At 41.0% G+C, this 14,364-nt stretch overlaps 1 protein-coding gene across 1 annotated transcript in view; it reads right to left on the reverse strand.

Moving 5' to 3' along the window:
* The window catches only part of LOC118430231, a 50,801-nt gene that overhangs the window by 31,330 nt on the left and 5,107 nt on the right, over positions 1 to 14,364 (reverse strand). Inside the window, exons 7-10 of the mRNA XM_035840940.1 lie at positions 13,133 to 13,245; positions 11,800 to 12,147; positions 10,715 to 10,827; positions 9,809 to 10,100 (exon numbers count right to left, since the gene is read on the reverse strand). Of these exons, the coding sequence (XP_035696833.1) occupies positions 9,809 to 10,100; positions 10,715 to 10,827; positions 11,800 to 12,147; positions 13,133 to 13,245 (866 nt within the window). The remainder of the gene's footprint in view (positions 1 to 9,808; positions 10,101 to 10,714; positions 10,828 to 11,799; positions 12,148 to 13,132; positions 13,246 to 14,364) is intronic.

The following is a 14,364-nucleotide window of genomic DNA, read 5'->3' on the forward strand; positions in this document are numbered from 1 at the left end:
GTAAATTTATATTATAGATAACTTTGAGATTCGCAAAGCAATAACTCAGCAGATGCCAAAAGCACAAACTTATTCATTTTTACAAAATGGTCAACGGTTTAACACCAGAATATCTACGAGAAATTATTCCACCCAAGTCCTGTGACCGCACTACATACAGCCTTCGAACTAATCAAAATTACATCCAAATTCCTACTAGAACTGAGAAGTACAAAATATCATTTTTACCCTCGTCTGTTCATTTAAGGAATCAATTATCGCTCGCCACTAAAGCATCCTCCTCAGTTTAGTTTCAAAAGAGTTGGTGTCTTTTTACTATAGACCTACCTACCCATCATTTCTCTCATGGTCCCAAATACCCAGCAATCCACCTCACTAGACTTAGAGTTAACTTCGGTCAGTTGAATTTTAACCTGTTCCAACATAACTGTGTAAATAGTTCTATGTGTAAATGTCGTCACCCCAACGAGTCCACTAAACATTACCTTCTACACTGTCCTTTATACAGTAATGCAAGACTAGATATGTTGTCATCCTTAACGACTATGTTTATGCTGGGTATCTTAAGATTCGACCCAAGACTCACCACTGAAAATATTTTATGTTCAACCTTACTCAGGGGAAACCCATCTACCATTCAGATCTGTCACTTATTACCTGCATGTATGCAGGTATTGTTTTCAGGGGCGTGGGAATTTTTGGAAGCTGGGGATTTAGGGCGCTGTATCTCGAGAACGGATGGTGCCAGCACAACGATTTTTGGTACGTAGGTTGGGGGTGGTGGCTTGACACTCAGGTTTGTTTTGGGGCCTCCTGGTGCTTGAACTTGACATTGCAGGTGGTATTTTTTGTGTTTTGGGGCACTTTTGGCGCTGTGTGTCCGGAACGATACGCGCGATTGCAACAATTTTTGGTGCATGGGTGGGGGGTTGTTGCTTGTTGCCTAGGATTGACTTTTGGCCTTGTCGTGTTTGAACTTGATGCGGCAGGTTGAATTTTCTGTCCAAGAGGGGTATTTCCGGAGATATATCTTCTGAACGGATGGTGCGGGCGCGATGTTATTTGGCACATGTGTTGGCGGTGGCTGAATAATTCTCAATTTTGATTTTGGCGCCCTTGGTGCTTGAACTTGACATTCCAGGTTACCTTTTGTGCGGGCACGGCGCGTGCGCTGTATCTCCGGAACGCAAGGTGCCATTGTGTTGCTATTTGCTACGTGCGTTGGTGCTCGTGTCTTGGTGGTCAGGTTTGATTTTGGGCCTCCTAGTGCTTGAACTTGATACTGTAGGTTGACCTTGTTTTTGTGTGGTTGGGGCAACCCCCCAATATCTGCTTGGTTGTAAAAACAGGTGACGGTTGGGTTTGGGTTGATTGATAGGTCTTTAAGTTTAGTGTAGAACCGTCATCTGGCCAGGGCCACCTTCAATGTATCAGGTTACTTTGTATCAACAGTGTCTGACCTGCCAGATGATATACTTAGTCTAGTATCTGTTGCTGTATTTGTTAGGTACAGTTTGAGTTTGCTTCTTAGTCTGAGTTTGTGGTGTTTTGAGAGCTGTGTAGTACTGAGTTTAAAGTTCTGGTACAAGTTCCTTTACCCTGTGTGGCAATCAGCAGAAGATACAACTTTCTAAAGTGGAGGAGAAATGTATAGAGCTTGAGTGTAAGAGAAAGTTATGAGTATGATTTTCCCTGTGTTTCTTGTTGTTTCTTTGTGGATACCATTTCCGTATTGTATGCAGGTAATTTGTAGTTTGGGGCTTGTCATATTTGCTTGATTTATGGGCCTGTTTAATCTATAGTACGGGCAGGGTTAAGTGGTAGAGGCTTTGTTCTGTGTTAAATTTAGTATCGTTTGTTGCATTTTGTTACTGCAAAAATATGATGAAATTGTTTTCCCCCTCTAAGCAACTGCTCATTGATTTTAGGGGATGTTTGCTGAGTGTTCACTCTGACTACAACAGCTTTCTGAACTTTTTAAAGTTGCCAGCAGCTTGCCATCTATGAAAGTGATTGACACTGAAGGACATTTGAATAGTAAATTCTGCTGTTAAATTTGGCAGATTTATGTTTTAGTTGGACGGATTGAATAAAAATATCATATCACCCTGCAGCTGGGGACTAACTGTTGCTGCTGGATGGGGGCTACCACTATTCATATTGTCTATGGAACTACTGTGAAAATATAATTGGTCAAATTATGCAAATAGCCTTCAAGTGTCAAGTGATATAACACTCCAGAAATAAATCTTTGATGAATATCATTGCCACACTAAGGAGATTTAGCAGCAGTATTAGGTCAGTACATTGAAATAGGAAGATATCAGTACTGAATATATCATATGTGACAGAATAACTACAAGGGCCATCTGAGACAAAAAAAGGGTAGGAAAAGTCGTCTCAACAACTTCAAGGTACTGTGGTTGGTTACATGCTTAAGAAATCCAAAATAAGTAATGTTTATCCATGCCCAAAGTTACACATTCCGAAAATGGAATTTCAGACTTTTGCAGGGTGCACAACCAACACGGTAAAAATCTCACTTTTCCAACCACGAAAAGGAAAAAAATACACAATAGGTCTACAGACACCCAATACATTTCATGCAGGCCTAAGGGCTACGAACTCTTGTTTGATGTTGTATTTAAGTTCATCCAAGAGACAGATCGTTTTAGCTGACCTATAACCCTATTTGATTATTTTCTAAGTTTGTATATCAGCCACATGTCACTTTGTTACTTGATTTCTTGTTTTTTTTTCATCTAGTTATGTTTTGTGCTGAATCATACCCAGGGGAAACCCACATTATCCACCATTCAGAACTGTCATTTATTTGATGCTGTATTTAAGTTCATCCAACAGAAAGGTTGTTTCAGTGGACTTATAACCTTATTTAGTTACTTCTAAGTTTGTATACCAGCCACACGTCACTTTGTTATTTGATGATTATTGTTGTTTTATTTCATGTCGTCAGTATTACTTGTTGACTTTGTTATTTTACGTTTTGTAGTCATGTATGTGTGTCCTTATTTTCTTTATGTACATGAGGAGAAGACCTCGACAAGCAGGGTCTGCTTTCTGTCTCATCCTCTTTAAAGAAATGTGAATGAAAAAATAAAACAATGGAAATATAAATAAAAACTCAGTTAAGAATTAGTAGCTGAATATTGAAACAGGCAGATACTACAATGTAGCCCCTGACCAAAGGTTCTGTCCATTCTGCCCGAATCATATTGAAGATGAATTCATTTTATAATGGAATGTTCTAGATACGCTAGTTTACGCAATGAATTATTCACTTTTCTCGAAGCAAGTACAACATATTTCAAACGACTCGATGCTACAGACAGATTTGCACATTTATTTAGATGTTACTACAGTCAGTTTTGCCCCCGATAAGGGCTAACATGCATAATTCATTCATATAGTATCATAATGAAGTAGGCAAATCATTAATCAGTATTCTTTCTAATAGCAAAGCAGTCCTTGATGTATTTGCCTATTTTTGTACTATTGGTGTTCTGACATCTAGAAAAGTGAATGATTCATTGCGTTAACTAGCGTATCTAGAACATTCCATTATAAAATGAAATTCATCTTCAATATGATCTGGGCAGAATGGACAGAACCTTTGGTCAGGGGCTACATTGTAGTATCTGCCTGTTTCAACATTCAACTTACGGCCACTAATTCTTAACTGAGTTATTGCTTTGCGAATCTCAAAGTTATCTATATTATAAATGTTTATTTCTTGTTCAAACATTCTTTTGATTGCTAAGAAAAGACAGTTTTGAATTGTTTTCAATACAACTTAACCACTCCTTTATGTATTTTTCTTGTAGCCTGGTGCGCAGTTGGTTAGCAATATAATCTGTTTATAAGCCTCAGGTTTTATCCATATTTGCCCAAGGCCGTGGTAACAGAGAATTTCCTTAACATGATTAACCCAGTCTTGATTATCAGTAAAAACAGTATTGTATGCATCGCGGAGTAGAGTCCTCAGGCTCCACCAGGCTCCGCGGATCGGTGGTCTAAGTATAGTAGAAATCGGACAGGCCAGATAGACAAAACTGTTAAACAGCCCAGCTTTTTCATCAAACCCCAGCGTCTGCAATGCTCGCGCACTACTAATAAACCCGCGTCTGCACTGGTCACGCAGTGCTTACACCAGCGTTTACATTGCTCGCACACAACACACAACAGCGTGTGCACTGCTCACGCACCGCTTAAACCAGCGTGTACACTGTTCGCACACTACACACACCAGCGTGTGCAAGCTCTCTCACCGCTCACGACCAACGTGTGCATTGCTCGCGCACAACACACAACAGCGTGTGCATTGCTCACGCACTGCTTAAACCAGCGTGTACACTGTTCGCACACTACATACACCAGCGCGTGCAATGCTCTCTCACTGCTTACATCAGCGTGTACACCACTCGCGCACTGCTAAAACCGGCGTGTGCATTGCTCACACACCGCGTACACAACGTGTCGCTTTGGTCTTTCGTAGACACAGCAGTACAACAATGGGTAGGCACACACGCCTCGGTTAGCGGGGAACCATGGAACGACAGGAGGAGTAGTCAACATCACCTAAATGTAGCAACCATGAATGTAAGATCAACTAGACTGGAATGTAAAAGGCAGGAACTCGTCACTTTATGCAGCAACTTCTCCATTGAAATACTCGGAGTTGTTTTCCACAAAATAGTACACATGGATGAGGATGATACCAATTTATTCCACTCATATTGAAATATTACACCCTGATCATGACCTCTGCATGTAGAAATAGAAACCGTGCCGCAGCTGGAGGGGTAGGATTGTTAGTTACCAGAAAGGCTGAAAACGCTATGGCCGACATCAAGCCCTGGAACGAAAGGATCATTGTCCATTACTCACCTGTTGAAGGGAGTGATTATGCAAATAAGCATTACAACAACTTACTATCTGCGATACATGAAATTCCAAAGCACAATGTCTTGTTGGTCATGGGAGACATTATCGCGCACTTAGGCAAAGATGTTGCTCGTCATACTTACCGTCAGTATACTAACAAGAACGGTACAATAGTCAGTGACCTAGCAAATGAAACTGGTCTTGTAGTCACCAACACATACTTTCAGAAAAAGCATGGCAAACTCTAGACTTTTATATTCGACATGATTGGTACCAAAACCCAAGTGGATTTCATTCTGGTAAATAAAAAATGAATTCACTCGGTAAAAAACAGCGAGGCATACAATACCTTCAGTAGTATTGGATCTGAACACAGAATTGTTACCGCTCAACTGAAACTCAGTCTGCGAGTAGACAAACCATCAAATAGAAAACTCTATGACTGGAAAATTTTGGATGACGAAGGTATACAGCACGAATATACTATTGAAGTAAAAAAACAAATACCAAGCCTTGTTAGTAGAAGGGGAATCGGCAACTGAGGCGTATGATCACTTTGTGTGAGCAAATGAACTGGTAGTCAATGTAGTACTCATACCATTAAGAAAGAAAACAAAGAAAAATTGCACTTCTAAGGATCCTAGGGTAACCAAAGCAAGGAAATGTGTTCAATGTATGTTTACTAAATACCAAAAACTTCATAATAACAACAACCACGAAAAGCTGCTAAAAGCCAAAGACAAACTGCAACAGGCATATGATCTTGTGACGGAAGGGGAACTAGAATCCATGATCCAGCAAGTTGAAGAAGCTGATACAAGTAGTAGACATAGAGAAAGTTGGTGACTTATAAACAACATCAAAGGGCGAAAAACTGTAAATAAGTGTGTACTAAAAGGATATAGTGAAGAAGATCGTCTAAAGAGGTGGAAAAAAATATTTCTCCCAGTTGTTAGGAAGGGACCCAGAAATTGATGGATGTCCAGATGAGCCAATACCTCCTGTCTTTCAAAATCTAGACATACGGACTGATCCATTTAGTAAGGAAGAGTATATTGCAGTCAAGGACAGATTATCTCTGGGAAAATCTCCTGGGCCCGACGGGATTCTGAAACTGTGTGATTTTGATGACATTATACTAGATTTTTGTAACAGATTGTTCTTAGGGGAGAAAACAGAGCAGTGGTCTACTGGGAATCTTGTTCCAATACCAAAATCTGGTGACCTAAGAGAATATTATAACTACAGAGGCATGATGCTCACCAGTATCGCAGCTAAAATCACTAATAGATGATACTTAAACGCATCCAACCAGTGATTGATAGGGTTCTGAGTCCTAACCATGGATTTTGCCCGGGGCGCTCTACAACCTCGCACATACTAGCACTTCGGAGGCTGATCGAAGGGGTTTTGAACTACAACATTGAAGCAATTATTATATTGTTATACGTGTTATAATTATTATACGTGATGGGAAATTATCTATATCATAATGAGTTTAATGAAAGATCAGCCATATGTAAGATAAGAACAAGCGCTGCGGCGGGCGATCCGTTAGAAATAGAAATGGGGCGCTATAAACAGCTCCTTGTCCACGAGAGATTGTGTACATATTGTCCAATGAATGCAGTGGAAAATGAAACACATTTTATCAGTCAGTGTACCCACTATGAAACCGAAAGAAAAACATTATTTCAAACAGTTGCCACAATTTCACCAAGCTTTTACCACCTAAATGATCACGAAAAGACTACAATTCTATTAAAAGCACAAAATCCCACCATCATACAGAACGTGGGACAGTTCATTAACCACTGCCTTTAAAGAAGAAGTCAGTAGTTTTATGTACTTACTCTTAGTCATTGGGACTGTCTATGCAATTAGCCCTCGGGCATGATTTTGCAAATAAACAATTTATAAATTTATATTCGTTGACTTTCGTCAAGATTTCGACAGCATACATAGATGAAAAATGATGAACATTTTGAGAGCATACGGCATTCCTAATTTAATGGTGGATGTTTTAGATTTCAAGTTTTCCGACGGCTGAGCAGACAAGTCACGTGTCCCCCTACCCTGATGTTATCCCTGTGACCCCATTTACCCTCTGACCTTTCCCCCATCCCCCATGTAGGTCATTCGTGGCTTCTCCATCACTGAGTACGGTCATATTTCCCACCCAACCCTACCCTCACTTATCTGACTTCAAGACGCTCCTGTTGTTAATTATACTGTATGGTCTGGAATAGCTTTTGAGTTCAGTTGTATCTTAACCTAGTCTCTATGCAATCTTGAGAGAGATCAGCCCCTTACGCTATTGTCTGTGCTCACAGAGTGACCGCTTGTGGGATTCAGTAGATGTGTGTGTAAAGTTGAGCCCCTGTGTGGCGCATACTGAGCTCGTGTACGTTCTGTTATGAATTTAAGCTTGATATACAACTATGCAAATTAGACCTAATGATTTTTTAGTGCTGTAGCTAGCCAAGTCGCTGTGTTGTTCATGCGGCTGTGTAAGCGTCATTGTGAGTTATTCTCCCGCTTAGCTGATGTTCAAGTATCTGCGTTACTTATTCATTGCCAATGTCGTTGATTTTGCAACATTGTTATGGCAACAATTTGGCAACCAGGTTAACGGTCGTCACCTCGTAGCAAGACATGCTTGGGGTAGGAGATATGAGAACAATAATGTGTAAACAGAAGTTGTCAACACTGATGAACCGATGTGTAAAACAGATGTTGTCCTGTTGTTGAGTCTGATTAACCAATAAATGCCCGACCGTACTAGTGACGGTGAGCTCACTACCCGTGAGCTCACTACCCTAACGGTGTGTGTACTTGTCTGTGAAATAGTCGGAAAACATAGTTCTCTTCGGAGCTTGCGAAGAAGAGAATTACTACATCAAAACACACGAGCAAGAGTACCCCAGATGGTCAAACCGATCTCTTTGATATCACCGAAGGAGGGCTACAAGGTGACACTCAGGCACCCCATCTTTTCGCGATAGTTCTAGACCATGTTATGCACCAGACCATAGGTAACCAAGATGCAGAGCTAGGCTTTGAGCTAGAGAGAAGAAAAAGCAAACGACATTCTCCTGTCGTCTTAAATGACCATGACTTCGCCGACGATATAGCACTCTTAGCTGAACAGGCACAGCAGCTACTATCCTGGCTGGAAAATGAAGCTGGAAAAGTAGGACTACATCTAATCGCTAAGAAAACCAAAATGATGACCTTCAACCAGAAAACACCTGTCATCATTCGGTCCAAAAGTGTTGATATCGTAGAAGTGGTCAGGAATTTTAAATATCTTGGCTAACTGATGGATAGTTCTGCAACAGACTTAGAAGTCAGAAAAGCTCTTGCCTGGAAAAATTTGTCACAAACTTAACAACATATGGAAATCCAGTCTTCCACTCTGGATTAAAGTAAGGTTATTCATTGCCACCGTGGAATCTGTACTGTTATGTGGCTCGGAAACGTGGACCTTAACCCTATCTAGACCAGGCTTTTTCGGGATTCCTGGGACCAGGGGGGGGGCTCATTTGAACCCCCCTCGTATGAAATTTCTGCTATACTTAAATGAATGGAACAAAACGATGACTATAAAGGTTATCTTATTGGTCTCTAAGTCTGCCAAGTCTTTCGTTGCCAATGACGACGACACTGACGTCTATATGACGTCAGAAAATGACGTCATTTGTCCGCCATCTTGGATCGACAAGCTTGAATTTTCTAAAATACGCCTTTTTCTACATATAACCCCAAAACCGAATAGAAATGGACTAAAAATGATGAAGTGATTGTGTTTTGTAAGAATATTAAAGATTTTGACGGTATTTGAGTAAAAATAACATGTACTTATCGTTGAGAATGACATTGTCAGCCATGTTGGATTTTGACCCATGCTGTCATCAATTTAGCATAAAATATGAATATCTAATTAGAAATGTAATTTAGAATTACATAGGATGTTAATGATATAAATAAACAAGTTCGATCTAGCAATAAAACTATGAAATCCCATAATTCAAACTGAAATTAGTAAATTTGTGGAAATATGCCTGTCAAAAACCGTTGCCATGGCAACACGAAAAATCACAAACTGAATTTTTTCAGCAGAATTGTTGCCAAAAATATTCTAGGAAAATTCACTAAGTTTCGTAGTCGGAGCACACGTCGTTCGCCAGTTATAGGACGTCAAAGTTGGCGCTTGCACTTTTAGCCCCCCCCCCCGTCTAGAAGTTACTCGAGAAAAGGTTAAATGGCTATTAGACCCGCATGTTACGCGTGTGGCTAAACGTTTCATGGCAACAAAAGCTTACGAATGAGCAAATGTGCTTAGACTTATCATATGTCACCATGAAAATACAACAGCGCAGATTGAAACTGGCTGGGCATTGTGTTAGACACCATGACATTCCCTGCACATCATCTTGTACTCTGGGAGCCTACTACTAAAGGAAAAAGAGGTAGGGGACGACCCAGGATGACCTACCCAGACAACCTACGTAGTGACACAAACCTGCATAATAATAAAGAACTACAAAGGGCCATGGAGGACCAAGTGCTTTGGAGGAAGATCTTAGGAATGGTTCGAGCAAGTAAGTAAGTAAGTAGATAGTGGTGTAGTTCTTCTCAAACACGGGGCCCGGGCTTCAATTTAACATCCGAGGGACGTCCGTAACTGAAGCTACATATGTACCCATTTACAGCTGAGTGAAGTAAGGAAACGTGTGTTTAATGTATATCCGAAGGGCCGCAGAAGGTATATTGCATTTCATGTACTTTGGGGTTATAGACCAAACACATTACCGTAAAGCCACAATATTAAATCATTATGTAGCGCAAGCTAAAAAACATGTGAATTCCTGACCATATGCAGATCGTAAAAAAATAAACTTACGCTTGCTTCTGTTGTTCTCTGTTTGCCTGAGAATCTGAATCGGAAGCTGCCTGTCCTTTGGCTTCTTTGGACTCAGTCTTCGTCTCGTCCTCATCCAACCAGCTGCTGGACTTGGTCTGTGACGCCAGAGCTGAGAAGGTGCTCATGGTCATCTTCCAGTCAGCTTCAGCTCTAGTGGCGAATTCAGACATCGACAGGTCCTTTGTAGCTTGTTTTGTTTTGATGATTTTCAGCTGGCCTCCGAATTTGGCTGACTTGATGTAGTGTGTTCCCCAGCGGAGGTAGAAATTTTCTGTATTTCAGGAATAATACCACATCTTATGTTATAGAAACCATCCAACAGACAATAGATTGCAAGTTTATGTAATGTAACATGACATTTATGTTGTTTTTTTCTTCAGAATTTGCAGAATAAACATTATGCTTATCTTTTTTGAAAAAAAAAATTAGCACAGTAAATGAAAGTGTCATTTTGATGAAAGGTTTATCTGTCACTGTAAACTTTATTTCAGAGGGGAATGATGACACCTTGCAGCCAGTTCGAAGGATGGTCTTATTGCTCCAGATGGCAATGAACAGTTGGAGCTGACCCCACCGTGCGTCAGCTGCTCTGGGATGATTTTGTTAGCCCCTGCATTACCGTTACCACCAGGCTTTAGGTTCTATTGGTCTTGACCACTTTTTTTAAAGTAGGAGTCGGTAGTAGGGACAGAGCAATCCTGGCGGAGTAAGTCAGTCAATCCATCATCATCATCATCATCATTATTTTAGTTACAGGGTCTGTGTTTACATAGGCATGTTTGTGCACGACAGGCACTGTAAAATATCATTGTGTTTGATACCAAAATGTGCCTTAAAGTTTGTATCATACATTCCAGGTTCCAAAAGGAATAAAGGTCAACTTACGGAAGATGATTTCTGCCCCGGGAGAGAAGTAGGATTCTGGCAGTGATATAAAATCTCGCAGGAACCCCACATTCAGCCGGTCTGGCGTCACGTCGTCCATAAAGATCTCATACCTAGTGATCATGATGCACAAGATCTATAAGGCCTTTCGCTTTTCTAACCACAGTCCATTGCATGCAGAGATTGGTTTCGAAAGCCGATGGACTGGTGTTTTCCTCTTCCTTTTTCTTTCATTCTGTCTGTCTGTCTGTCTGTCCCCCTCTCTCTCTCTCTCTCTATATATATATATATATATATATTAAGAGAGAGAGACAGAGAAAGAGACAGAGATTTGAAGTTGACGGTTTCATACTTTTAGAAATCAGACAAATCTTGGCATTAGAACATTGCTTGCCAGCAAAAGTACGTCGTTTAATATATCACAACATGTATTTAATATTGGATACGACAAGTAAGTGCCTTGATATTATTTATTTCAACTGTAAACATGTGTAAGCATGTTGGTAGAATATAGAATATAGGATAACTCTGTTATACAACAAGAGTGTACTTTAAGAGGAGGACCAAGCCAAAACTGCTTGCAAATACCATGCAAGACATAAAACCAAGTAATTGTACATAGGAGAAACAAAAAGAATCTTTGAGACAAGAATTCAGAGCACAAGAACAAAAAAAGGAAAGCTAACAAAATACACACCATGAGATAGAGAAGATGTCAGGGAAAGACTACCACAAAAAGAAGAGAATGTATCTGCAGTTACGGACCACATTACCAGGAATAACTGCCTCATTGACTGGAAGGAGGCTGGGGTCATAGATATGTGGATCCGGCGGAACAATGAGGTGGTCTGGATAAGAAAGTCAACCCCAGTGATGAAAAGGAGCGAGGGGGGGGGGTATAAAGTTGGCCACGTTTTGTGTTCCCGCCGCAAAAGCTACATATGATATGGCGGCGAGAAGCAGAAGACCTGTCAGAAGCTCCGAGGAAGGTGTATAGGAGACACCGAAACGTAAGCAAAGTAAGTATAATCTGGTTTTGTAAAAAAATTCTCCTATATCTTCTTATCATAGCTGCTTCTTGTTACCTGAATATGTTTATTTCCAACATAGCCATGTATGTTTGTGCGTGTTGCTCACTCAGCTGGGCGCTGGCAGACGAACTGGCACTGGAGTCTGATGATTGGCTAGATGTGCCACTCTGGCTGGATTTACCGCCTCCTACGGAAAATCCGATTCCAAACAGTCCACCCACTGCTACGTGTCCAGACGCCTTGTTGATTTCCTCCTGGAACATCGCCTTGGCAGACGTGACGGCCGATTTTTCCGCCAGGTACTGCCGGTATTCTTCTGTTGAGCTGAAGGTGTAGGACCCCACGTTGGTGTCATAGATGCCTTGAACGGTCATGGAGTCTGGAACTTCATTTCTATCATAACTGTTTGAATAAAAACAAGTGCTTCTGAAAAAAAAGCTGCCATTTTCGCCTTAATGAAAAGGATTTTTACTGGTGGCTAGCTGAGGAGTACATTATGATGAGATACGATGTATGTAAGATGTGAAATTGCTACTACAGATGAAGTTGTCATTTGATGGGCATTAAAAGATGACATATATAAGTATGGTTGATTGGAATAAGGGCCGAGCTGTGTAGGTAACCTCAGTACTGTATGCTGTGTGCCTGTAATCTGTAGTGGAAACTTTTTTCTTGTGTAAAGATATAAGTCTTTACTTAGGCTATCTACGTAAAAGAATTACGATGACCCGTTAACATGTTCATGTTTTCTCATCGATTATGTAGATGAGGTCGTCATTTGCATAATTAATTTTTATTGGATATTTCTCTGTCTCAGCTACATGTGTGACAAGTTTGAAAGCCCTATCATGGAATTCAGGAGATATCTGAACTGTCCTAATTGATTATTTTAAAAAAAGCTATTGATTCACATAATAATTAATGCATTATGTAAGTCATCACTTAGGTTATCTACCACTCAAAAATCACGACCACAGCATGTTAAGAACACGAGATGTCAAAAATCGAAGGTTTGCTGCAGTACCTTAGAGTGCCGCTAGGGGGGGGGGGGGGCATTATCGAAATTGACCTTCGTTTTCCTGACCCCTACCCACTTACCAAATATCATCAGGATCAATTTAAGGCTTTCCAAGTTATGATGTACACCCACAAACGGACGCACACATTAATTTGGCCCGCTGCCGTTCTGACGGAAAAAAAGCTACGCTGATCATTTTCGAACTCGACCTTCCTTTTTGCAACAGCTGCTAAAATACAAAATATCATTAAAATCCATAAACGGCTTCTCGAGTTACAGGCTGTTTACCTACATATAGGGACACAACACGATACCTTAACCAAAAACAAAACCATTTTGGTGAAGGTAAAAAAGAAATGTAATTCTTACGTTTGCAGGTTTTCGCATGATCTCTGAATGACGCTTTTCTTCCTGGACTCTGCCGAGTACACACCTCTTCCGTCGAAGCCGACGCCTAGGTAGGTCGCACCATCAATCAAGTTCTATATAATTACACAGAACAAAGGACGCTAAGTATTAAACAAGGAAGTAGTCAAGAAAAGCCAGGTTTGTTGGCAGATGTTTCGTGTAAGACATTACGAAATCGCCGGCAAGCACAGCAAGGGATGCGGGGGCCTGTCGGGGTTCATATCCGATTGCGCTGTCCATGTGTACGCCTTATCATCACGAAAAAGAAAACGCGTCGATAACGTCACGAAATCGTCGGCAAGCGCAGCCAAAGATGCTAGGGTCTGTCGGGGCTTCATGTCCGACAGTGCCGTCCATATGCAATCCGCATGATACGCGACGATCAAGCGGTTGACCTTTCTAACTGTTGTATGTTAATATGCGGATGGTCCGAAATGTCCCGTAGTATCGTAGTATTGTCGTAGGTCTTGCCGTTAGGCTAGCGTAAGACCACTGCTCTCGTACGGAACGAACTGGCCTTTTTGCCGTAAAAGATATTGTGGTTGGCCGTTCTAACTAGTGTATAACATTTCATCGATTGTGTAAAATGTCCTGTGGTATTGTAGTATGTCTTTAGTATGTCGTTAAGACTAGCGGGCACGCAACTGCTCACGTACGGGATGATCTGGCCTTCATGCCGTGTAAGATATTGTGGTTGGCCGTTCGGACTGGTGTATGGCAATATACGGATGGTATAAAATGTCCTGTAGTTTTGTAATATTATAGTAGGTCTTGCCGGTATAAGGCTAGCGTATGGCCGCTGCTCTCGTAAGGGACGAACTTGCCTTTTTCCCGTGTAAGATATTGTAGTTGGCCGTTCTTACCGGTGTATGACAATATAATGTTGTAAGGTTAGCAGGGCACGCTAGTGCTCACGTACGGGACGACCTGGCCTTTTTGCCGTGCAAGATATTGTGGTTGGCCATTCGGACTTGTGTATGACATTATACGGATGGTCCTAAATGCCCTGTAGTATTGTAGTATTGCAGTTAGTCTTGTCGTTTTAAGACTAGCGGGGCCCATTCCTGTCTTTGAGGTTTATTTACATTTAATTCTGATAATTGGTTCACTAGACTTTACTCAACTATCAACTTACTCAACAAGACATCACCGTGACTCGCCTCAAAGCTCCAGTACATGAGAAAGCTTTCACT

Source organism: Branchiostoma floridae, chromosome 14 (genome assembly GCF_000003815.2).
Source record: "Branchiostoma floridae strain S238N-H82 chromosome 14, Bfl_VNyyK, whole genome shotgun sequence".
Taxonomy (NCBI): Eukaryota; Metazoa; Chordata; class Leptocardii; order Amphioxiformes; family Branchiostomatidae; genus Branchiostoma; species Branchiostoma floridae.